Source organism: Microcaecilia unicolor, chromosome 6 (assembly GCF_901765095.1).
Source record: "Microcaecilia unicolor chromosome 6, aMicUni1.1, whole genome shotgun sequence".
Lineage (NCBI taxonomy): Eukaryota > Metazoa > Chordata > Amphibia > Gymnophiona > Siphonopidae > Microcaecilia > Microcaecilia unicolor.
The window spans coordinates 121,177,727-121,202,109 of NC_044036.1; the positions used below are offsets into that span (position 1 = coordinate 121,177,727).

The window sequence follows — 24,383 nt, forward strand, 5'->3', positions numbered from 1 at the left end:
TATTGTAGGTGCATACACAGTTAATGCTCATTAAAGACGCTAACGAGCCTATAGCGCGGCCTAGTAAACCATCAACTTCAAATATAAACCAGAACAGTCACCCATCTAGGTAACAAATACAAGTCCTCTGGAAAATGGCAGTCATTTATATAAGATAAGGATTTAAATCTTGTGTATTTACACAGCTAGAAATGGCAAGTTAGTTCTTACCCTATCAGCATTGGGCAATAAATTAACTACTTCAAGCAACCTACTAACCTTTAGCCGTGGAAGTTTAAGAAACTCCTCCTGTTCAGAGACCCCCAGCAGATGTTCCTGGATGTAACCATCAATCTTATTCAGCAAACGTGAATCTCCCATACAACTTGCAAAGTTCCGGTAAGAGATACAGCTTTCAACATCCATCTTGGAGAGTAAATAATCTCCGCACACCTTTATAAGCACAGAAATTCCCAAGTCAGGAAATCTAGATAGTGCACACTTGAGTTCTTAAGGAAAAGGAGTATCCTTGCCCCAGCATTAAGTTGCTGGCAAACTGTTTATAGCTTCAACGTTGTCTTTAAAAAAGCCACACTGTTAAGTTCTGGACTAAGATGACCTTGCCATGAACAGATGCAAGTGTGCTTAAGCAGAACATAAGCTATTAGAGGCAAAACTGTTAAATGCTTTACCCCTCAGTTAACTCAGGACTGAACTTTCTTTACTGATCTCTTCAATAAGGAAAAGGGAACTATTACATACACATCCAGTTTTATTTAACAGACTTAACTATTCCTTTTGAGGATGCAGCTTCAATGGTTAAGGTACAGTGAGAAAGCAAAACTGTTTACCAAAATGCTTTCCAAACCTGTTCTACTGACCCCCACAACCTGTCAGGTTTTTAAATACCTACAACAGATATGTATGAGAAACTTATATATGCCGAGTCTCCAACATATGCACATTTGCCTTATTACATATTCATTATGGACAAGGAGCAGGTGTTTTTTTTTTTTAATTTATAGGTCAGGACTTGACAAATTCCAAGCACCAGGTTATGATGGTGACAAGAAGTTTTTTAAACTCAAAATAGAAAAAACTTGTTTGAATCTCTTCATAAAGGTGATTAATAAATTCCAATAAAAAATGATTATCCACAGCACCTTCTATTACACAAAAAATAGACAGAGGAAGCGAACATACTAACCTGTAGCAGGTATTCTCCGAGGACAGCAGGCTGATTGTTCTCACATATGGGTCGACGTCCGCGGCGACCCAGGAAAAAAGTTTGCAAGCAAAATAAAACAAAGTCTTTCCAGAGAGTTCCATCGCGTGGGCAGCGCGAACCGCGCATGTGCAAACGACTTCCCGCCCGCCGCACAAGCACGCCTCTTCAGTTTAATCAAAAAGCATAAAAACCAACAAACAACTCCAAAGGGGAGGAGGGCGGATTTGTGAGAACAATCAGCCTGCAGTCCTCAGGTTGCTTGTTCTCACATGTGGGGTATTCCTAGCAACCAGGCTCACTCAAAACAATGAACATTGGTTAATTGGGACATAACATAGATTGACATGAAACCAAAATCAACTAACAGAGCGCAGCCTGGAACAGAATCAAAATGAGTCTAGGGGGCAGAGTTGGATTCTAAACCCTGAACAGATTCTGCAGCACTGCCTGCCCAAACCGACCGTCTCATCGGGTATCCTGCTGAAGGCAGTAGTGAGATGTGAATGTGTGGACAGATGACCACGTTGCAGCTTTGCAAATCTCTTCAATGGAGGCCAACTTTAAGTGGGCCACTGATGCAGCCATGGCTCTAACTTTATGAGCCGTGACATGACCCTGTAGAGTCAGCCCAGCTTAGGCATAAGTGAAGGAAATGCAATCAGCTAGCCAATTGGAAATTGTGCGTTTTCCGATTGCAACTCCAATCCTATTGGGATCGAAAAAACAAACTGGGCGGACTGTCTGAAGGGCTGTGTCCGCTCCACGTAAAAGGCCAATGCTCTCTTGCAGTCCAAGGTATGCAAACTGCTTTCGCCACGGCGGGTATGAGGATGGGGAAAAAATGATGGCAAGACAATTGACTGGTTCATATGGAACTCCCAGCAGGCAAACGTAGAGGCAGACCAAACACGAATCAACGCTGGAGATATGAATCCAACAGTTTTTATTGATATAAATAAAAGAAGGACCCTATTTATATCAATGAAGACTGTTGGATTCATATCTACAGCATTGATTCATCTTTGGTCTGCCTCTACTTTTGCCTGCTGTGATTAGTCATCTTAGAGGATTTTCCTGTTCTGTACTTTGGATCAGATGGAACTCCGACACCATCTTAGGAGGAACTTAGGGTGCATGCGGAGGACTACTCTATTATGATGGAACTTTATATAAGGTGCATGCACCACCAAGGCCTGAAGCTCACTGACTCTACGAGCTGAAGTAACAGTCACCAAGAAAATGACCTTCCAGGTCAAGGACTTCAGATGGCAGGAATCAGTGGCTCAAAAGGAGCTTTCATCAGCTGGGTGAGTACGACGTTGAGATCCCATGACACTGGTGGAGGTTTAACTGGGGGCTTTGACAAAAGCAAACCTCTCATGAAGTGAACAACTAAAGGCTGTCCAGAGATAAGCTTACCTTCTACACGACAATAAGCAGCACTAATCACACTAAGGTGAACTCTTACGGAGTTGGTCTTGAGACCAGACTCTGATAAGTGTAGAAGGTATTCAAGCAGGGTCTGTGTAGGACAAGAAAGAGGATCTAGGGCCTTGCTGTCACACCAGACGGCAAACTCTTGGTGGAATCTTTTCTGGAAGAAAGCAAGACTCGAGAGAAACCCTCTGAAAGACCCAAGGAGGCGAATTCTAAGCTCTCAACATCCAGGCCGTGAGAGCCAAAGACTGGAGGTTGAGATGTAGAAGCGACCCCTCGTTCTGGGTGATGAGGGTTGGAAAACATTCCAATCTCCACGGTTCCTCAGAGGACAACTCCAGAAGAGGGAACCAAATCTGACGTGGCCAGAAGGGAGTTATCAGAATCATGGTTCCGCAGTCTTGTTTGAGTTTCAGCAAAGTCTTCCCTATTAGAGATATGGGAGGATACGGATTCAGAAGGCCTGTTCCCCAAAGCAGGAGAAAGGCATCCGACGCTAGTCTGTCGTGGGCCTGAAGCCTGGAACAGAACTGAGGAACCTTGTGATTGATGTGAGTGGCAAAAAGATCCACCGAGGGGGTGCCCCAAGCTCAGAAGAACTTGCGGACTACACCCATGTTCAGTGACCACTCGTGAGGTTGCATTACCCTGCTCAGTCTGTCGGCCAGACTGTTTACGCCTGCCAGATAAGTGGCTTGGAGAAACATGATGTGACGGCGTGCCCAAAGCCACATCTGGACGGCTTCCTGACACAGAGGGCGAGATCCGGTGCCCCCCTGCTTGATGGTATAATACATGGCAACCTGATTGTCTGTCTGAATCAATATGACTTGGTTGGACAGCCGGTCTCTGAAAGAGTTTAGAGCGTTCCAGATCGCTCACAATTCCAGGAGATTGATCTGAAGACCTTTTTCCTGAAAGGACCAGGCTCCTTTGGTGTGAAGACCATCTACATGAGCTCCCCACCCCAGGAGGGATGCATCCGTTGTCAGCACTTTTTGTGGCTGAGGAATTTGGAATGGACGTCCCAAGGTCAAATTGGGTCAAATCGTCCACCACGGCAAGGAATTCCGAAAGTCGGTGGACAGTTGGATCACATTCTCTAGACTTCCTGCAGCTTGATACCACTGGGAAGATAGGGTCCATTGAGCTGATCTCATGTGTAGGCGTGCCATGGGAGTCACATGAACCATGGAGGCCATGTGCCCCAGAAGTCTCAACATCTGCCAAGCCGTGCTCTGTTGAGAAGCTCGAACCATGGATACTAGGGACAGGAGGTTGCCTGCCCTCAACGCGGGAATATAAACTCAAGCTGTCTTTGTGTTCAACAGTGCTCCAATGAATTCCAATTTTTGAACTGGGGTGAAGAGGCACACTCGCGCGGCGTGCGGGAAGCGGTTTGCGCTGCCTGCGCAACAGAATTCTCTGGAAAGACTTTTATTTTGCTTGCAAAATTTTTTCCTGATTCCTGGGCCACCGCAGACGACCCACATGTGAGAACAAGCAGCCTGCTTGTCCTCGGAGAAAGTTACATTCACCCTCTTGAAAACCTGGTTTTTTGGAAGATGTCTCCTAAAGACAGTGGTGTGCTGGAAAATTTGTAACAAAGGGCTCTCAAGGTGGACGGGGGGGGGGGGGGGGGGGGGGGGGGGGGAGGCAATACTATCCTCTCCCCTCCCCACATGTGGACATGCTAGGCATTACCTTTGATGGCAGGCATACAGAGCCCAACCAGCCAAATAAATGGACTACCGCTGCTCCCCACTGCTTGTTTCTGGCTGAGCAGAATGCGAGGGCTCGTATAAGAAGTCCTGGCATGCTGCTGACAGCCAGAAAACAAGCAACAGCAGTACATTTATTTAGCTGGCAGGACTAGGTATCCCTGCTAGAAAAGGTTAAGGAGTTCACAGACACCAAGGGAGGTCCCATTTCAAAGCTGGAAATTTACCACTGCTGTTCTGGAGACTGAAGGCCAACAAGGGGTTTTTCTTGTAGGCTTCAACCATGTCTAAAACAAGTTCTGGCAGATGCACATGCCAAGAACTAACATTCTAATCAACAAAGAAAAAATAAAATTCTTTTTCTACTTTTGTCTGGTCATTTTATTTTTCTTATTGTGTTGGTCCCAGTTTCTGCTTTCCTCTTCTCTTAACTGTTTTGCCTGAGTCTCCCTGTCCATTTGGCACTTCCTTTCTCTTTATGTCCATCTTCTCTATGCATCCCTATCTAACTCAGCATCACCTCCGTCTTCCCACCAGGTTGACCATCTCTCATCTCTGCATTCCTATTCTTGCCCTGTCCAATATAACTTGTGTCCCTATGCCCCCTGCCATGTGACAGACTCTCTCCCCTTTTCCCTCTCCAGGGGGTCTAGCAAGCGTTCCTCTTCCCTCACTCCTGTTCTGTCTACTTCCTCCTCTCTTCCTTTTCCCGCCAGTCCTGGCACCACCTTTCTCAACCTTCAAATCACCCCAACCCCAAGTCCAGCACCTTTTTTTCCCTTTCTGTGCCCCCTTCTTTTCATTCCCCTCACTGAATCTTTCTTCCCTACCTAACCTCCCTGTCCAGCATCTCTCCTTCCTTGTGTCCTTCCAGACGCACCTCTGTCCCTTCCTTGCACCCTTCCTGATGCAGCACCTCTGTCCCTTCCTACCGCCCCCCCCAACCATGCATTACCTGGCTATCTGTCTCCCTTGTTGCCCCCACCACCACCACCACCAAAGCAGCACCTCTCTGCTCTCTCCCTCTTTTCCTCCCCTCGCAACTACTTGCCTCTTCTGCTGCGATTAATTTTTTTTAAGCTGTCCTGGCGCACATCAGCAAGAGCAGGCTGCTTCAGCCAATCCCAGGAGCCTTCCCTTCAGCCTGTCCCTGCTGACATGTGCCAGCACTGCTTTAAAAAATTAATCACGGCAAAGGAGGCAAGGAGGTGTTGGGGGACGATGACAAAGAGCGAGCCCAGAGAGGTGCTTCATTGGGGAGAGAGGGGGGCAGTGGAAAGAGAAGATGCCCAAGCCACATGGAAGGAGGAGGATGCTGACACCAGGAGGGGACCCCAGTTGTTCCTGCCCATGCCAGGTTCTCTTTCAAAATGGCTGCCACAAACTCTTGCGGCAGTCTCCCTATTGTCTATTAAAAAAAAAAAGTATGCTCTTCGGGTTTGTCTTTTTTGATGTTATTGAAATGTACAAGCGTTACAAAAAGAAGCGTATCATGGTGTCACATTTCAAGTCAGAAGACTAATTTAATGCATTTGTTAAGAATTATAATCCCTTCAACAGGGCTGTGTTAACCTTTTTGTCAGACTTATCACCTAAATATGTTAACTTGTTTCTATGAAGTCAGAACAATAGAGTAGCAACACTTTCCCCCGTCTTAAGGTTTCATTTTCATAGCAACTACAATTATACCTGCTTTACTCGATCCATCTTCAATTTCTTGGCTGCAGAGTACACATCTTTTACCAGCTCTTTGTCTGCTTTCAACCTATGGTAGAAAAAGGGTTTCCACATAGAAAGTGAAGTTAAGATATCTACACACATACTCAACACAATAAAACACTACTCCAACAAAAATGTTACTCACTGTGCAGTGTAAGCATAATTTAATACAACTTCAACTGCTTCAGGCTTGAGATCATCAAATTTAACGTGAGAAACCCCATGGGAATCACTGTCGCTGTTGAAAATTTCAAACAGAAAGGGACTGCAACAAGCCAGGACTGCCCTGTGTGCCAACATTTCATGTCCACACACCTTAAGTTGTACAAGAAAAAAAAAGCCAGTTTAATTCACTATATAAGTTATGATCTAATCTAAGAGATCAGATTATATGAAATTACGCCTTACAAAAACCTTCTAGATATACCTACTACAGGACAATTTCCAAAAAATGAAATTCAGTACTACACAGTTAACCTAATGTCACATTTACGGACCTATGCACCAAGTATTTTTCTCTCCAAACAGGAAAACACAAAGAAAATTTTCAGTTCATTTATATTCTATAAGGACCCACTATTTAACGCAAAACTACTTTAAGAAGCTATTTACTAACCATTATAGGAGAAAGGTTTGTGAAATTTTAGTATAATAGTCAGCATTACCTGCAGCTTGACATCACAGAACTGTCCGCTTTTGCGCAGTGCATTCAATTTTGCAACAGATGATTCAATGAAGTTCTCATCTTCAAACATCAAATATCCATTGGGAATCATTGTGTTATCTGTTTGGCTAAAAAAAAAAAAATAGGATTACATATACCTCAGTTTTCTCAGCAGATTCAGGGAAGAATTGACATACCTTGTTTAAAAGGCTAACCAGGTCAAATTCAGAGCTAGTTCTCAAGCACCTCAGATCTCCTCCACAGCTTAACTGATCAATGAAACTTACACTGGGGGGTGGGGGTGGGGGGGTATCATGGATTTGATATACTGCCTGGGTAACACCAAAGCGGTTTATACATATGTATTACTCCTGCCAGAATTCTAAACAAAAACAAAATTTTGTGCACAAAATTTGCAAATTTCTCATAATTTAACTATTACAGCTCCCTACCTGTACACAGATACCATCCATATTTTTCCTAGCCCCACCCCCAGCATCCTTTACAGATCCGCTCCCCCAACAGCATCCCCCCTGTTTTTTTTTAAACAGCCCCCTCCTCCCTCCACAGCATTTTTTTTTGAAAGCCTCTCCCTCCCTGCACCCACCCACAGAATAGCTAAGGTACTTACCTGTAGCAGGTATTCTCCGAGGACAGTACTCCTTAATTCTCAGATGGGTAATTGAGGATCCACGTTACTGGTATGGAGCTTGTAACAAGCTTATAAATAGGTTTTGAGAGCTAGCTGTGTTCCACCTGGTATGTGTGAAAGCCTTCCTGCCCACTGCGAGAGCGCAGGACCAGCAGTACAATATGAAGCATAACAAAAAGGAGACAACTCCAAGGAGAGGTGGAAGGGTATGTGAGAACATAAGGCCTGCTGTAGCAGGTATTCTCTGAGGACAGGCAGGTCTATAATTCTCACAGATGGAAATCCCTAGCTATCAGGCTCACCAAAACACACCAGTGGTCAACTGGACCTCACAATGGTGAGGGCAAAAAAGTAATTAACCTGAAACTAAATACAACTGGGTGAGTGCAGCCTGAAGAGAACAAAATGGGCCTAGGAGGGTGGAATTGGACTCTAGACCCCAGACAAATTTTGCAGTACTGTCCAAACAGACTGGCGAATCACGTATCCTGCTCAAGGCAGTAATGAGATATGTGTGGACTAAAGACCACGCTGCAGCCTTGCAATTTCTTCAACGGAGGCCGACCTCAAGTGGGCTACCAACATAGAAATGGCTCTGATATTATGAGCCCTGACATGACCCTCGAGAGTCAGCACAGCCTGGGCATAAGTGTAAGAAATGCAATCTGCCAGCCAATTGGAAATGGTGCGTTTCCCAATGGCGACTCCAAACCTACTGGGATCAAAAGACACAAAGTTGGGTATACTGTCTTTAGGGCTTAGTCTGCTCCAAGTAAAGGCTAATGCTCGCCTCTAGTCCAAGGTATGCAGTGCGTTTTGCCAGGATGGGCATGAGGTCAGGGAAAGAATGTTGCAAGACAATCGACTAATAGAACTCCAACACAATTTGCATGTGGAAGGCAACTTACGATGAAACTTTGTAAAAGGTGCATCCACCACTGAGGCCTGAAGCTCACCAACCCTGCGAGCTGAAGTAAACAGCCACCAAAAATGACCTTTCAGGTCAAGTATTTCAGATGACAGGAATCAAGTGGCTCAAAAGGAGCTTTTATCAGCTGGGTGAGAATGACGTTCAGGTCCCATGACACAAGTGGAGGTATGACAGGAAGTTTGTCAACAGCAGACCTTTCATGAAGTGAACTAGAGGCTGCCCAGAGATGGGCTTACCTTCTACATGTTAAGCACTCATTGCACCAAGGTGAACCCTTAAGGAGTTGGTCTTGATCCAGTACCCCCTGCTTGTTCACGTAGTACATGGCAACCTGATTGAATGAGTACAATTTGGTTGTTTAGCTGATCCCTGAAAGCCTTTAGAGCATTCCAGATTGCCTGGAGCTCCAGAAGATTGTTTTGGAGATCTGTTTCCAAGCACCTTGAAGCCTGTCTAAATGAGCTCCCATCCTAGGTGGGATGCGTCCATCAGAACTTTCATAGGTTGTGAAATTGGGAACGCAAGTCCCAGAGTCAAACTGGATCAAATTGTCCACTAGAGTTGGGACTGGCGGAACTCTGATAACACCCTCTAGGTTACCTGCGGCCTGACACTACTAGGAAGATAAGTTCCATTGAGCAGTTCTCATGTGAAGATGTGCCATGGGTGTCAACTGTAAAGCTTTGACCTGCTGAGTTGTTCGGATTCAAGTGGCGAGAGCAACAAGAGCATTTACCCATGCTACAAGGAGAAAAGCCCAATCCAGCTGAGTGTCTAGCATGGCTCCAATGAACTCCAATCGCTGGACAGGGAGCAGATGGTAGTTTAAAACGAATCCTAATAGCTCTAACACCTGAGTAAATCCTCTGCATGGACTCCCGAGTCCTATCCCATGACATGCTCTTCACCAGCCAGTCATCAAGATGGGGTACACATGGACACCCAGTCTGCGTAGCAATGCTGCAACTACTGCAAGATACTTGGTGAAAACCCAGGAAGTTGATGCATGGTCAAAAGGCAACAAAAGTGACGTGTCCCCTGCCAAATTCAAAGATACTTCTTGTGAGCTGGATGTATTGGGATACGAGTAGAAGGTAAAATTAGTCCTTATCTGATAATCTATTAGTCCCAACAGAAAAAAAAAAAAAATCAAAATTTTGTGCACAAAATTTGCAAATTTCTCATAATTTAACTATTACAGCTCCCTACCTGTACACAGATACCATCCATATTTTTCCCAGCCCCACCCTCAGCATCCTTTACAGATCCGCTCCCCCAACAGCATTCCCGTTTTTTTTTTTTTTAAAACAGCCTCCTCCTCCCTCCACAGCATTTTTTTGAAAGCCTCTCCCTCCCTGAACAGATCAATCCAGAGACCAGTGGGTTACGTCCCTCTACCAGCAGGTGGCGATAGAGAAAACTTCAGAGATTTAGTATATGTGGACATGTGCAGCCACCTTAATCTCAGTATTGTTGATACCAAAGCAGTGGAAGGAAAAAGGAAATCCAATATGGAAGCCCTCTGCTGCCTTTATAAAATCTGTGTAGGCTCATCCTCTACCACCACAGCGGGAGGGAAAATTTCAGTGTGGCAAACTGCAGCATGCTGGTCCTCCACCATAGTTATTTATGTATATGACAGTGCCAAATGATAGAACCTTATGGACTACAAACAGGAAGAGAATAGCCCCTCCAACAGGGAAAAATACTCAGGCAAGAGCAGCAAAGGGTGAGCCTCTGGATTGATCTGTTGGGACTAATGGAAAGAAAATTATCACGTAAGGATTCATTTTACCTTCCACAGCGTCCCACAGATCAAACCAGAGACGAATGGGATGTACCAAAGCAGTCCCCAAGTATGGTGGGATTTCCGAAACAGGCCAATGCCTGATTGCCAATACCAGAGCCCAAGACGGGTGGAGGGGGGGGGCAGATTAGGCACAAGACCCCAAGCAGACTTGCCATCTCCAAACGAAGCCAAAAAGACTCCCTCTAAGGCAAAAAGAAAGGGGATGCCCAATTAGAGCCAGAAGAAAGGAGACAGATTCAGCTCTCGAAAAGACCCCAATACTCGAAAGGCTCGAAACCTCAAGCCAGAAAACCAAGAAAGTAAGACACCCGGCAGGAAGTTCCAAAGTATCGCGCTGGAACCACTGCAGATGTGCCAATTACAGAAGAAAATCCAGCCTCCGTTGTTCAAAGCAGTAGCATCATCCCATAGAAGAGGAAGCTTGACAACCAATGAAAGAGCAGAGTCCCGGAAGACCAAGAACCAGAGACCGTTCCAGCCTGAATGAAAAGGGAGACTACTGCCGCGCTCATCCACTACAATGCCAAGACTAGCGGTCAGCACTGCAGAGCCAGACCAGTAGAAAGGACATCATGCTTGAAAGATAGCGAAGATGAAGGGCTCAGTTGCCAGAGACAGAAAGAGGTCGCCAGTCAGCCATCCAGAAGGGCAAGAGAACAACACCCGACTTCCCGCGGATCCAAGGCCCCACATCCAACACCAGAACCACAGCCACAGATGGCCTCCAGTACGTCTGGTAAGAAGGCTAGGTCCACCCACCAGAGACAGAGCTAGGCTCGACTGAGGAGCCATGCCCGACAGCCAACAAGGGAGCCTGGCAAAAACGGCAGAGACTGAACAAGGCCCTACCCACAAAAACCGGGGAGGACCAAGAATTAGAGACAGGGCCAAGCTGGATTCCAAGGGATTAGAACAATTGCAACCTGCCAAAATAGGCCAGGTAGACCTGGAACAGCTGAGCAAACTAAAACCTGGACACAGGTTAAGACTTGTCTCTAGTACTAGTAGAAGACAGTCTCTGGAGATGGAGCCCCAGCCTACCTCCAGGCCATGACCAGTCAAGACAGAGCGAGATCGTGTGCCCAGACTGGGCGAAGAGTGGCAGCCAAGGGCTGGAGATTGAGCCAGCCCAGTAGCCCTAGCTGGCGAAGTCTTGGCATCCAGTGCCCAAGGAAGGGCCGGCCAACTGAAACCGGACGCGCGATAACAAGCAACAAAGTCTCACTCTTCAACCACAGATGGGGCAAGGGCTGACCCCATACAACGGCACTCTGACACCCAGAGACGGCACCACGCTCCACCGCCGCAGGGCAGCACCAGACCCATCACTCAGAAACTGAGGAATGCTGTGCATCCAGTGATGGAATGATAAATTGAGTGACTTCAGCAAGGCCTGCCAGTCAGAGACAGAACAAAGCCCAATGTCCTGGGACGGAGTATGGCTCAAAGTCCAGAGACAAAGCAAGGCTCGACATCAGCCAGAGCAAGGCTCAATGTCCAAAGAAGAAAGGTCTGCCTGCCAGAGACAGAACGAAGTCCAACATCCAAGGACGGAGAACGATTCCATGTCCAGAGATGAACTAAAGCCTGACATCAGCCGGAGTAAATCTCGATGCCCAGAACGGACCAAGGGCAGACGGCTTCAGGTGGAGTAAGGCTCAATGTCCATAAACAGGTTCAATATCTATAAGAGCAATGCTCAACGGCCTCAGCTGGAGAAAAGATCAACGTACTGAACTGCATCAAGCATTGTTGTCCTGAGACGTGGTAAGGTGCAACATTTAGCAACGGAGTCAGATATGATGTCCAAAGTAGCAGCAAGGCTTAACATCCAGAGAAGGAGCAAGATGTGCCTTTCAGAGATAAACAGTCACAAGAGAGAGGGTAAAACAGCATACAAGAATAAACAAACAGAAAAAGCAACAGTGGGCCTTCAGGATAGAGATAAATGTCGTCCTTTAATCTGAAAATGGCTGTGTTTCGGCACACAAACACCTGCACCTGCCTCAGGGGTCAGAATGGTTCTTTTAGGTATAAATATGTACAATTAGAGATAATCAAATCAGGGTATATTACCCAGAACCTGCTAAATATCCATGTAATCAAACAAGACGCTGTCGGTAAAAAAACCGACAGCGTCTTGATTACATGGACATTTAGCAGGCTCTAGGTAATATACCTAAAAGAACCACTCTGACCCAAGGCAGGCATATGTGTGCCGAAACACGGCCCGTGTCAGGTCATTTTAAAATAAAAGGATGTATCTCTATCCTGAAAGCCCAGTGTTGCTTTTTTCTGTTTCCTTTCAGAGGTACAGCCAGTACCGACAACAAGAGATCAAATATAACCTGTTGCGGATAACCAAAAAGGTGAACTAGGCTGGTGAACTAGGGTGACATCGAAAGCAAAGCTCAACATCCAAAAAGGGCTCAAAATCCAAAGACAGAGCAAGGCCCAATGTTCAAAGACTGAGCAAGGCTCAATGCCCAAAAACAGAACAAGGCCTGACAACCAAAGATGGAGAAAAACTCGGCGCCCAAAATGCTGTATTGGTGGTACTACACTGCTGATCGGCTACAAAGATTGTACCTGGGAGTGTCGGGACAGTGTTGGTGGGAATGTGGTCACAGGGGCATGTTCTTACACATCTGGTGGGAATGTGCGAAAGTAAAAACCTATTGGGCTAAGGTGTTGGAGTTGGTCAATAAAGTGATTCAGCAGGTATACCCATTTAGGGCGGAGCACTGCCGTCTCCATTTCAGATCTGCATCAATCCCCAGCTGGCAACATAGACTGGCGATGCAATACTTTGTAGCGGCAAAAATAGCCTTGGCCCGAGCTTGGAGGCAAGTGGAAACACCGGCTATACATGTGGAAACTCAGAAGGTGGACTTCCTCTACCAGATGTCGAAGCTAACGGCCCTGCGGAGAGGTTCCTTGATGCCTTTCACCAAAATACGGTCTTTATATGAACAGTATCGGGATCAGGATAATTCACCACTGGACTATGGGGGGGAAGGGAGGGGGGGGTAAAGTTGGGGAAACTGGGGAGTATTCTGTATGAAGCTATATGTGTAAGTTTGGGTTGGGGTGTACTTTGATTTGTTATTAATAAAAACTTCTAAAAAAAAAAAAAAAAAAAGACTAGTGAGGTAATTAAATTCGCTGATAACACAGTTATTCAAAGTTGTTAAATCGCAGCAGCATTGTGAAAAATTACAAGAGGACCTTACGAGACTGGGCATCTAAATGGCAGATGACGATACCCTGTCCTCACTTGGATTCCAGGGCTCTGTCCTTTCCTAGTTCTCTTCCTACCTCTCCCTCCGCACCTTCAGTGTTCACTCTGGTGGATCCTCTTCTACTTCTATCCCTCTGCCTGTCGGCGTACCTCAGGGTTCTGTTCTTGGTCCCCTCCTCTTTTCTATCTACACTTCTTCCCTTGGTTCATTAATCTCATCCCATGGCTTTTTCTACCATCTCTATGCTGATGACTCCCAAATCTACCTTTCTACCCCTGATATCTCACCTTGCATCCAAACCAAAGTTTCAGCGTGCTTGTCTGACATTGCTGTCTGGATGTCTCAACGCCACCTGAAATTAAACATGACCAAAACCGAGCTTCTCATTTTTCCCCCCCAAACCCACCTCCCCACTCTCTATTTCTGTTGATGGCTCTCTCATTCTCCGTCTCCTCAGCTCGAAACCTTGGGGTCATCTTTGACTCTTCTCTCTCCTTCTCTGCTCATATCCAGCAGATCGCCAAGACCCGTCGTTTCTTTCTTTACAACATCCATAAAATCCGCCCCTTTCTTTCCGAGCACTCTACCAAAACTCATCCACACCCTTGTCACCTCTCGTTTAGACTACTGCAATCTGCTTCTTGCTGGCCTCCCACTTAGTCACCTCTCCCCTCTCCAATCAGTTCAAAACTCTGCTGCCCGTCTCATCTTCTGCCAGGGTCGCTTTACTCATACTACCCCTCTTCAAGTCGCTTCACTGGCTCCCTATCCGTTTTCGCATCCTGTTCAAACTTCTTCTACTAACCTATAAATGTACTCACTCTGCTACTCCCCAGTATCTCGCCACACTCGTCCTTCCCTACACCCCCTTCCCGTGCACTCCGCTCCATGGATAAATCCTTCTTATCTGTTCCCTTCTCCACTACTGCCAACTCCAGACTTTGCGCCTTCTGTCTCGCTGCACCCTACACCTGGAATAAACTTCCTGAGCCCCTACGTCTTGCCCCATCCTTGGCCACCTTTAAATCTAGACTGAAAGCCCACCTCTTTAACATTGCTTTTGACTCGTAACCGCTTGCCTCCACCTACCCTCCTCTCCTCCTTCCTGTACACATTAATTGATTTGATTACTTTATTTTTTGTCTATTAGATTGTAAGCTCTTTGAGCAGGGACTGTCTTTCTTCTATGTTTGTGCAGCGCTGCGTACGCCTTGTAGCGCTGTAGAAATGCTAAGTAGTAGTAGTAGTAATGTGAGCAAGTGCAAAGTGATGCATGTGGGAAAGGGGAACCTGAATTATAGCTACGTAATGCAAGGTTCCACGTTAGGAGTCACCAACTAAGAAAGGATCTAGGCGTAATAACTGATGATACCTTGAAACTCTCTGCGCAGTGTGCTGCGGCAGCTAAGAAAGCAAATAGAATGTTAGGTATTATTAGGAAAGGAATGGAAAAATGAGGACGTTATAATGCCTTTGTATCGGTCCATGGTACAACCGCACCTCGAATACTGTGTTCAATTCTGGTCACCGAATCTCAAAAAGGATATAGTGGAATAAGAAAGGTACAGAGAAGGGCGATGAAAATGATAAAGGAGATGGGACAATTTCCCTATGAAGAAAGGCTGAAGCGGCCAGGGCTCTTCAGCTTGGAGAAAAGATGGCTGAGAGGAGATACGATAGAGGTCTATAAAATAATGAGTGGAGTGGAACGTGTAGACGTGAATTGTGTTTACTGTTTCCAAAATAAACTAGGACTAGGAGTGTGGAGTAGAATGGGTAGGCGTGAATCATTTGTTTACTCTTTCCAAAAATACTAGGACTAGGGGGCATGGATAAAGCAACAAAGTAGTAAATTTAAAACGAATCAGAGAAAATCTTTCACAACGTGTAATTAACCTCTGGAATTCATTGCCAGAGAATGTGGTAAAGGCGGTTAAAGCTTAGCAGGGTTTTAAAAAGGTTTGGGCGGCTTCCTAAAGGAAAAGTCCATAGACCATTATTAAAATGGATTTGGGGAGTGGAGGAGTGGCCTAGTGGTTAGGGTGGTGGACTTTGGTCCTGGGGAACTGAGGAACAGGCAGCTCTCCTTGTGACTCTGGGCAAGTCACTTAACCCTCCATTGCCCCATGTAAGCCGCATTGAGCCTGCCATGAGTGGGAAGCGCGAGGTACAAATGTAACAAAAAAATCCATTGCTTATTTCTGGGATAAGCAGCATAAAATATTTTGTACTTTTTGGGGATCTTGCCAGGTATTTGTGACCTGGATTGGCAACTGTTGGAAACAGAATGCTGGGCTTGATGGACCTTTGGTCTGTCCCAGTATTTATTTGCTGCATTTGTACCCCACATTCTCCCACCTATCTGCAGGCTCAATGTGGCTTACATAGTACCGTGAGGTGATAGCCACCTCCGGTGATGAAACAAATACAGTGTGATATTTGTTACAGGCACAGAGAATTAAGAGAAGAAGAGTGATATATTGTTCATTGCAGGTTATGGTTTTGTTATGTTGTTGAGTTCAGGTACTTAAGTTGGATCAGTAGGGTATGCCTTTTCGAACAGATCAGCCTTTAGTGATTTCCGGAAGTTGAGGTAATCCTGCGTTGTCTTTATGGCTTTCGGTAATGTGTTCCATAATTGCATGCTTATATAGGAGTAGCTGGATCCGTAAATTGATTTGTACTTGAGTCCTTTGCAGCTAGGGTAGTGAAGATTTAGGTATGGCAATACTTATGTACTTATGACTTCCCTTGGCTGTGAGCCCATGCTGACCGTCCCATTAATCCATATTTGTGAGTTCTATAATTTTATCCTTTATACTAGTTTCCATAGCATAGCTCAGTTCTGTGCTCTCTATTCTCTATCAGGCAAAAACTAATTTTTCCTTCCACAGCGTCTCACAGATCAATCCAGAGACTTGTGGGATGTACCAGAGCAGTCCTCAAGTAGGGCGGGAAAGGTCCACCCCAGAAGCAAGAACCAACACTTTGAATGCCGCCTCCTGATGGGCTGCCACATCCGACCTGTAATGCTTCGTGAAGGAATATACCGAGGACCAAGTAACGGCTCTGCAAATGTCCTCCAAGGACACCAAACGGGCTTCCACAGGAGACGCCACATGTGCTCTCACTGAATGCGCCCGTACCTGCAGAGGAGGAGATCCGTCCCCCAACTACATAGGCTGAGGCTACGGCCTCCCGCAACCAACGCACCACTGTGGGCTTAGAAGTCACGTCCCCTTTGTTCCTCCCTGTGTAGCATGATATAAGTTTAATTCTCAGAGTTATTGGTTTTGCTGGATCAGATCCAAATCATATAAAATATACAGCTGCAAAGACTTTACTTCCCCCCTCTCCTCTGGAAAACTACTGAGAAGCTGGGTGAATACCTAAGGCCATCAACACCTCTCCAAAAATAGCAGCACCTAACAAGGTAAATTATGTCTTACCTGATAATTTTCTTTCCATTAGTCCTTCAGATCAATCCAGAGACTTGTGGGTTATGCCCCTCCTCCAGCAGGTTAGATAGAGAGAACACAGAAGTTTGGCTCTATTGATCGTGTGCAGCCATCCTCTCTTCAGTATACACGATACCAAAGCAGTAGGACATTAAAGTATAACCATAAACCAGTCTCCTGCCTCTGTAAAAGCAGCATAATTCAGGAGAATTCTCCAAGCTGCCATAAAGTACAACATGTAACTGCAACTTACATAAACCTGTATAAACTATCCAATCAAAACAGGAACGTGAACAGAACCGACTGAAACATACTGACTATAGCCGCCGTTAAGAAAACGAATCCCAGGGAGGGCCTCTGGATTGATCTGAAGGACTAATGGAAAAAAAATTATCAGGTAAGACATAATTTTACCTTCCATAGCGTCCTCAGATCAATCCAGAGATTTGTGGGATGTACCAAAGCAATCCTCACCAAGGGTGGGACCGCACAACCCCGGCCGTCAAAACTGACGCTCCAAAAATCGCTTCCCGACGCGCTTCTACATCAATTCGGTAATGCTTCGCAAAAGTATGAAGAGACGACCAAGTCGCTGCTTTACAAATGTCTTCCAACGGTACAAGACGCGACTCTGCAAACGATGCTGCTTGAGCTCTCGTGGAAAGTGCTCTAATGTGAAGAGGAGAAGACTTTCCCATCAAAAGATACGCTGACGCAATCGTCTCCTTAAGCCATCAAGCAATTGTTGCCTTAGAGGCCATGTTCCCCTTCTTAGCTCCCGCAAACAGCACAAACAGATGGTCTGACTTCCGAAAAGAATTAGTCGCCTCCAAATACCTGATTAGAGCCCTCCGAACATCCAAGCAACGTAGAGCCCGAAAGTTGTCAGGATAATCCTCGCGCTTGGAAGACGGCAACACCACTTCCTGGTTAACATGAAAACGCGTGACCACTTTAGGAACAAAGGACGGTACCGGCCTAACCGATACTCCTGCTTCTGAAAATCGGAGAAAAGGGTCTCTGCACGACAGCGCCTAATTCTCAGACACTCTCCTCGCTGAAGTCATAGCCACCAAAAACACTGTCTTCAACGTGATGTCCTTCAGAGATGACTTACCCAAAGGCTCAAACGGAGGTCGCTGTAAAGCCCTAAGTACCAAATTCAAATTCCAAGCTGGCACTACCAGCACCCGAGGAGGCCTCATATGCCTCACTCCACGGAGAAAACGAACCACATCTGGATGAGAGGCTAAGGAATGCTTCCCCAAATGCCCCCTAAAACACGCCAAAGCTGCTACTTGAACCTTTAGCGTGCTCAACGACAACTCCTTATCCATTCCTTGTTGCAGAAAAGCAAAGAATCCCCAGAGAGGCAGAATGCGGATTAATCCCTGCCGTGGAACACCAAGAAACAAAGGTTCTCCAGACTCTGGCATATGCGGTCGAAGTAGAACGCTTGCGGGCATGTAACATTGCCACGATCACGGCCTCCGGGTAACCCTTACGTCTCAGACGTGACCTTTCAATAGCCAGGCCGTAAGCCGAAATGGAGCGTGATCCTTCATGTGCACCAGACCCTGCATCAGAAGATCCGGCAGATGCGATAGATTGAACGGGTCGTCGATCAGGCAACGAATCAAATCCGCGTACCAGGAACGCCTGGGCCAATCTGGAGCAATCAGAATTACCGACCCCGGATGATGAGAAATCCTGGCCACCGTCCGACCAATCATTGGCCACGGAGGAAACAAAGCATCTCGTCCGGCCACGGTTGAAGAAGAGCGTCTATGCCCTCGGACCCCGACTCCCTGCCCCTGCTGAAAAAAACGGGGCACTTTTGCGTTGGAGAATCAAGCCATGAGGTCCAGTACCGGAATTCCCCACCGATCCGTAATCTGTTGAAAGGCTGCTGGAGCGAGCTCCCACTCGCCAGCATCCAAGCGATTGCGACTGAGAAAGTCGGCCTGTACGTTTAGCGCTCCCGCAATGTGAGCCACCGACAACAGCGGAAGACGGCCCTCCTCCCAACTGCAAATCAGAGCCGCCCCCTTCGCTAGCGGAGCACTTCTCGTCCCCCCCTGCCGATTGACATAGGCCACCGCCGTCGCGTTGTCTGAGAGGACTCGTACTGGCTGACCGTTGAGAAGATCCTCGAACGACACAAGCGCCAACCGGATTGCTCAAAGTTCGAGCAGGTTGATCTGTAGCTTGGACTCCTCCTGTGACCAAATGCCCTGTGCAGCATGCCCGAGACAGTGAGCCCCCCATCCCGCCAGATTTGCATCCGTCGTCACTACACGCCATTCTGGCGTGGCCAGAGGCATTCCCCGAAAAAAATTCTCCGCCTTGAGCCACCACCGAAGAGCAAAACGAGCTTGCGGGGACCAGGGAATTCTGACTGTGTAATCCTCTGACAGGGGAGACCAGTGATCGAGAAGATGCCATTGCAAAGAACGCATGTGACTTTGAGCCCAAGGAACGACCTCGAGCGTCGCCGCCATCGAGCCCAACTCCTAGACATAATCCCACGCCCTTGGAGCCGGAATCTGAAGAATGGCACAAATTTGCTTCACCAATTTCAACTGACGCTGTTCCTGAGAAACATTCTGCCCACCTGTGTATCTAGACGGGCTCCTAAGTATTCCAGAGTCTGGGTTGGTTCTAGATGACTCTTTTGTAGATTGATCACCCAACCCAGCGAGCGCAGAAGATCTGTCACCTTCTGAGAAGCCTGAATACACTCTGATTGAGACGGAGCCCGGATCAACCAGTCGTCGAGATAAGGGTGAACCTGCAGACCTCTGGTACGCAGAAAGGCCGCTACAACCACCTCCCAGAGCATTAACTCATGAAATCTGTTTCTCCAGTATCAAAAAGAGGGAGGTTCCTCTTGCCTCCAGTATTTAAGAATACATTTTTTCCCCACTGCGTAGGCCTTGCACAGCAATAGAACCAAATAGTAATCTGTAGTCCCATAAGCCTCCCGCTTATTTAACACACCCCTCCATGAGGGAGTTATTCTTTGACCCAAAAGATTCTCTAAATATTTATGAAATGAGCTCCAAAATGTTTTTGTAATCCGTTGGGTTGGACGTGAGCCCTCGGGCCCTGGCCAAGGCCAGCAGGGCGCCGACCCAGGCCAAGGGGAGACCGACCTACCACCACTCACCCCAGCTACACAATACCCCTAAGCTACCCCTCCCCACAGTTCCTCAGGAAGAAGGGAAATAGGCATACAGGCGGGCCTCGCGGCCGAACCGGAACCCACGCACACAGAGCCACTTGTGCGGGCCTCACGGCCGAACGGGAACCCAGATACACACAGGGAGGGGTGAAAGAACCCAGAGGGCCCCCGGGACCCCAAGATGCCAGACACGCGCTGAACACCAGCAATAGGGCAGAGGGAGAAACAAAAGAACCATAGCGGGCTGCGCCCACCCAGGGGACTAGCACAGGGCAGGGGAACACAGCAACCCCCAACAGGGTTAGAAAGCCCCCAGGCAGAAGCCAGAGGAACAAGACACAAAAAAGGGAGACAAAGCCTATGCCTTACTCCCACAGCAGACAGAGGCAGAAATACAGCACACAAAGGGTTAAGCTAGCAGGGTCAGAACACGAGAGAGAGAGAGAGCTCCTATAACAACAAACAAGCTGAGAGAAAGCTCCCCGCGGAGGGGAAGCACAGCCCTACTAAATAACACACGGAAAGAGACAGGGACATAGCACCCACAGTACACAAAGGGTTACTCACTGCACACGGGGAGAGAAATCCTATAATCAAACAATGGAGATAAGCTCTCACTCAGCCCAGAGCCCCAGAGGCTGAACAACGCCCAGCCCCCACTAAGAAGCAAGCAGCTGGCCCTGATTACAGAGCTCCACACAAACACACACGCAGCAGCAGCTAACCCAGAGGGAAGGAAACGAAAACTCTAACACAAACACAGATCCTTGTCAGAACCCAGAGCACATTCTGAGATAAAACTATCCGGCTTTCCAGTTACCACCAAGGTAAGTAACGCCAAAGCAGAGGGACTCTCCAGCTGCAGGTTAAAGTACTATCTCCTGACGTCAGCACAAACCCTGGCAGCCAATCAGAAGAGATGTCCCCCCACCCCCTCAGTAAACTCGGCAGAATCATAACAGTTTTAACTCTGTCACATCTCCAAAATGCATGTAAAAAAGTGTTGCTCCCTCTTTTACACTTAGGACATTGATCATCTGATACCCATCCTGCTCTCGCTGCTTGTGTTTGTGATATATATCCCCTGTGTATTATCCTGTATTGACTCTCTTGGAGCTCTGCCCCGCCTACTTGCTTTGGAATGTCTTATCAATTTTACAAAATTTACTCTCTTCAATTCATACCCCAGTTCTTTGCTCCATGCCCCTTTAAGCGCAGCATAATTACGAGGGGGAAGAAGCAACACTAAAGCTTTATGCAAACTAGATATTGAAACCTGACCATAGACATCCTCACGTAGGAATTCTCTAAGCCTTTGGCCCATTCTCGTGCCCAAAGCTTCCTGGTCTAAACTAAACCAGTAATGATGTAACTGTCTATATATATAACGATCTTTATAGGTTAGGGAAAGCCTCTGCTGTAGATCTTGAAAACTATACAAACCCCCATCATCGTTTAATAGGTGTTCAATTAAAGTGATGTCTATTTCTGACCAGTTTTTGACTAGCCCTTTTTCCAGTCCTGGCTGAAAATCAACGTTTCCTTGAAGTGGTAGCTGATTGCTGATATTTGGGTTCTGATTCCAAGATGCCATAAGAAAACGCCAAATATTTCTTAGGGGCTGTAATAACATACTTTCCGGCAAGCAGGTGGTAGCCTTTTTGATTGGGCCTGCAAAAGCGAATTCAAATGCCAAGGCCTATATAGTGCCCACTCCCAACTAGTCGGAGTAAACTGGTCTGTATCTAATAACCAGTCCCTCAGATGTCTCAAGAGACAGGCCTGGTTGTATCGTCTAAGACTATGTAATCCTAACCCGCCTTGTGCCCAATTATCAAAGATATTCTAAGCGTAATTTTGGTTTCTTCCTGCCCCACAGAAATTTCCTACATAGCCTATTCAGTTTTTGGAGGTCTTTTCTTAATATATATAGTGGCAATACTTGTAGAACGTATAGCCATCTAGGGAATATGATCATTTTGAACAGATTGATTCTGCCTATTAGCGACAGGGGTAGGTGGCTCCACTTCTCAAAAGAGTGACCTGTAGCTTGTAACAACCTCTCTATATTCATTTGATATATTTTTGACATATCCATGGACAACCTCACCCCTAGGTACCGAAAGGAGTCGTCAGCCCATTTTAATGGGAATCGGTCCTTCCAGTTACCCTCCTGGTCCCCCTCTCTTTGCAGTGCTTCCGATTTCTCTAAATTTAACTTGAATCCCGAAAAGTCTCCATATTCTGCCATACATTCTAAAAGAGCCCCCACTGAAGTGCTAGGGTGAGTCACATGAGCGAGTAAATCATCAGCGAAGGCTGCTATTTTAAAGGTTTCTGTACCCACCTCAATACCCTGTATGTCTGGTGTCCTCTGAATATCCCTTATCAGAGGATCTAAAGTAAGAACAAAGAGCGGTGACAATGGGCATCCCTGTCTGGTTCCCTGGTGTATTGAGAAGGGGGAGGATAGTATTCCATTAACCCACACCTGAGCTTGAGGGAGAAAGTATAACGCTTGAATCGCCTCCTGGAAAAACCCGCATATTCCGTATGCATCTAATGCCCCAAATAAAAAAATCCCATACCACCCTATCGAACGCCTTCTCGGCATCAAAACTGACTAGCATGGATGGAATGGCTTGATTGGACACTGCTTCCAGCGTTGTTAATATCTTCCTCACATTTTTGGTAATATTTCTACCCTGTACAAAGCCCACTTGAGATTCCTCAATAATCTCTGGTAATATTCGTGATAAACGGTTAGCTAAGACTTTTGCAAATAATTTGGCTTCGTAATTAAGTAGCGAGATCGGTCTATAAGACTCTGGTTTCTTTGTGTCCTGACCCGGTTTTGGCAACACAATGATTTGTGCTAATCATAAAGATGTAGGCATTTGTCTCCCCTTTACTATTACATTAAACATAGATGTTAAAGGTAAAATCTCCTCCCTCAACCAACACTTCTAATTTTAATAGCAAAACTATTAATCATCTAAAACAATCACTTTAAATTATTAATACAGTACTAACATACTTAGGTTGTTTCAAGTAGATCAAACCCTTAAAAAGCAGTGTAAGCTTACAGTCAAAGATCACATTGGGAGACTCTCCCTAAAAGGGCCGGGTGTGGGTTTGGCTGCATGACACCGCAAGCAGGATGACATTTTCCTTTGTACAACCACTGGCCAGGGGCAATAATTTTAGAGACCCTACCTAGCATGCTAGCTGTAGTTTGGACACTGTTGAATACTTGCTATGGATATTTGCCAGGTACAATGAAAATGAAAAAAAGCTTGCAAATGGCAGATCCTTAGGTTATCTAAAAAAAAAAAAAAGATTAAACACTTACCTGGTAGATTATGACCATGTAAGATGGAACCTGAGGAGACAAACTGACCAAGGCCCTGCTGGGTTTAAAGTCTGACAATTTCAAGATCTTCTTCCAAATGCAGGAAGATGTGTGTGTTCAGCCACAGTGGGGACCCCAAAACTATCAGGCTTGAAAATGATGTAATCGAGTCTCAGAGCTATAGACATGAATTTCTTTTGTAATAATCATGCATCATAATCTGTAATAAAGGAGATTGGAAAGAAAACATTTTACTATTAGGACAAACAAGGCAATCACATTTTTACCCTTTACACATTTTGTGTTTAAAACCCCAGTAGGTATTATATTTTAACTTTAAATACTTCTTTTTAAACTGAATCACTGACTGAAGCATTTACTTTTTCTAGCAACTTGCTCAGAATGTGTTTAAAACTCTACCCTTTGGCACAGAATGTTATTCAAGAGTATATAATTGAGACCCAACAGTATGTCATTACGATTTTGCTTAACAAGACTAAAATATGTTCTGCTTTTAATACAGTAGCTTCAAACTTTATACACAGGAATGGCTGCTTCACTTTCAGCCTTCTCACATCAATGAAAAGTGTCAGCTGTACCAAAACCAGATATCACCCTTTAGAAGAATCTAAAGGGTTTCACATTAAGACAGGTATAATCTTTCCTTTTTTTTTAATGTAGCTGAAGTTACTTTCATCAGCATATTGTACTTGTGCCCCTTTCAAACATATTTGGGCTCCTTCAGCATATTGTACTTATGCCCCTTTCAAACGTATTTGGGCTCCTGTAAGATGTTCTATTTCTTTTAACCCACTACTGAAAACAAGAGCTCAAAGCTGCTTCTTGGCAAGTAGGAGCAAACTCAGTCACATTGCCTCACTCACCAAGCCTGACCACATCACCTTCAAAGCATGTTTCTACTTGACTTGCAACACATAATCTGAACTCATTAAAACAACTATTGCAGAAATGGACTAATTGGAGGATAATAAAATAGAAAATAGCT

At 45.9% G+C, this 24,383-nt stretch overlaps 1 protein-coding gene across 2 annotated transcripts in view; it reads right to left on the reverse strand.

The window, feature by feature from the left end:
* The window catches only part of IVNS1ABP (influenza virus NS1A binding protein), a 124,942-nt gene that overhangs the window by 75,310 nt on the left and 25,249 nt on the right, over positions 1-24,383 (reverse strand). The window contains exons 2-6 of one of the 2 annotated variants that reach the window (XM_030206675.1): positions 23,378-23,597; positions 6,750-6,868; positions 6,230-6,399; positions 6,055-6,130; positions 259-432 (exon numbers count right to left, since the gene is read on the reverse strand). In XM_030206675.1, coding sequence (XP_030062535.1) covers positions 259-432; positions 6,055-6,130; positions 6,230-6,399; positions 6,750-6,860 — 531 coding nt within the window. In that variant the 5' untranslated portion in view covers positions 6,861-6,868; positions 23,378-23,597. Of the gene's footprint in view, positions 1-258; positions 433-6,054; positions 6,131-6,229; positions 6,400-6,749; positions 6,877-23,377; positions 23,598-24,383 lie in introns of both variants that reach the window. The other variant, XM_030206674.1, reaches the window with a different exon arrangement.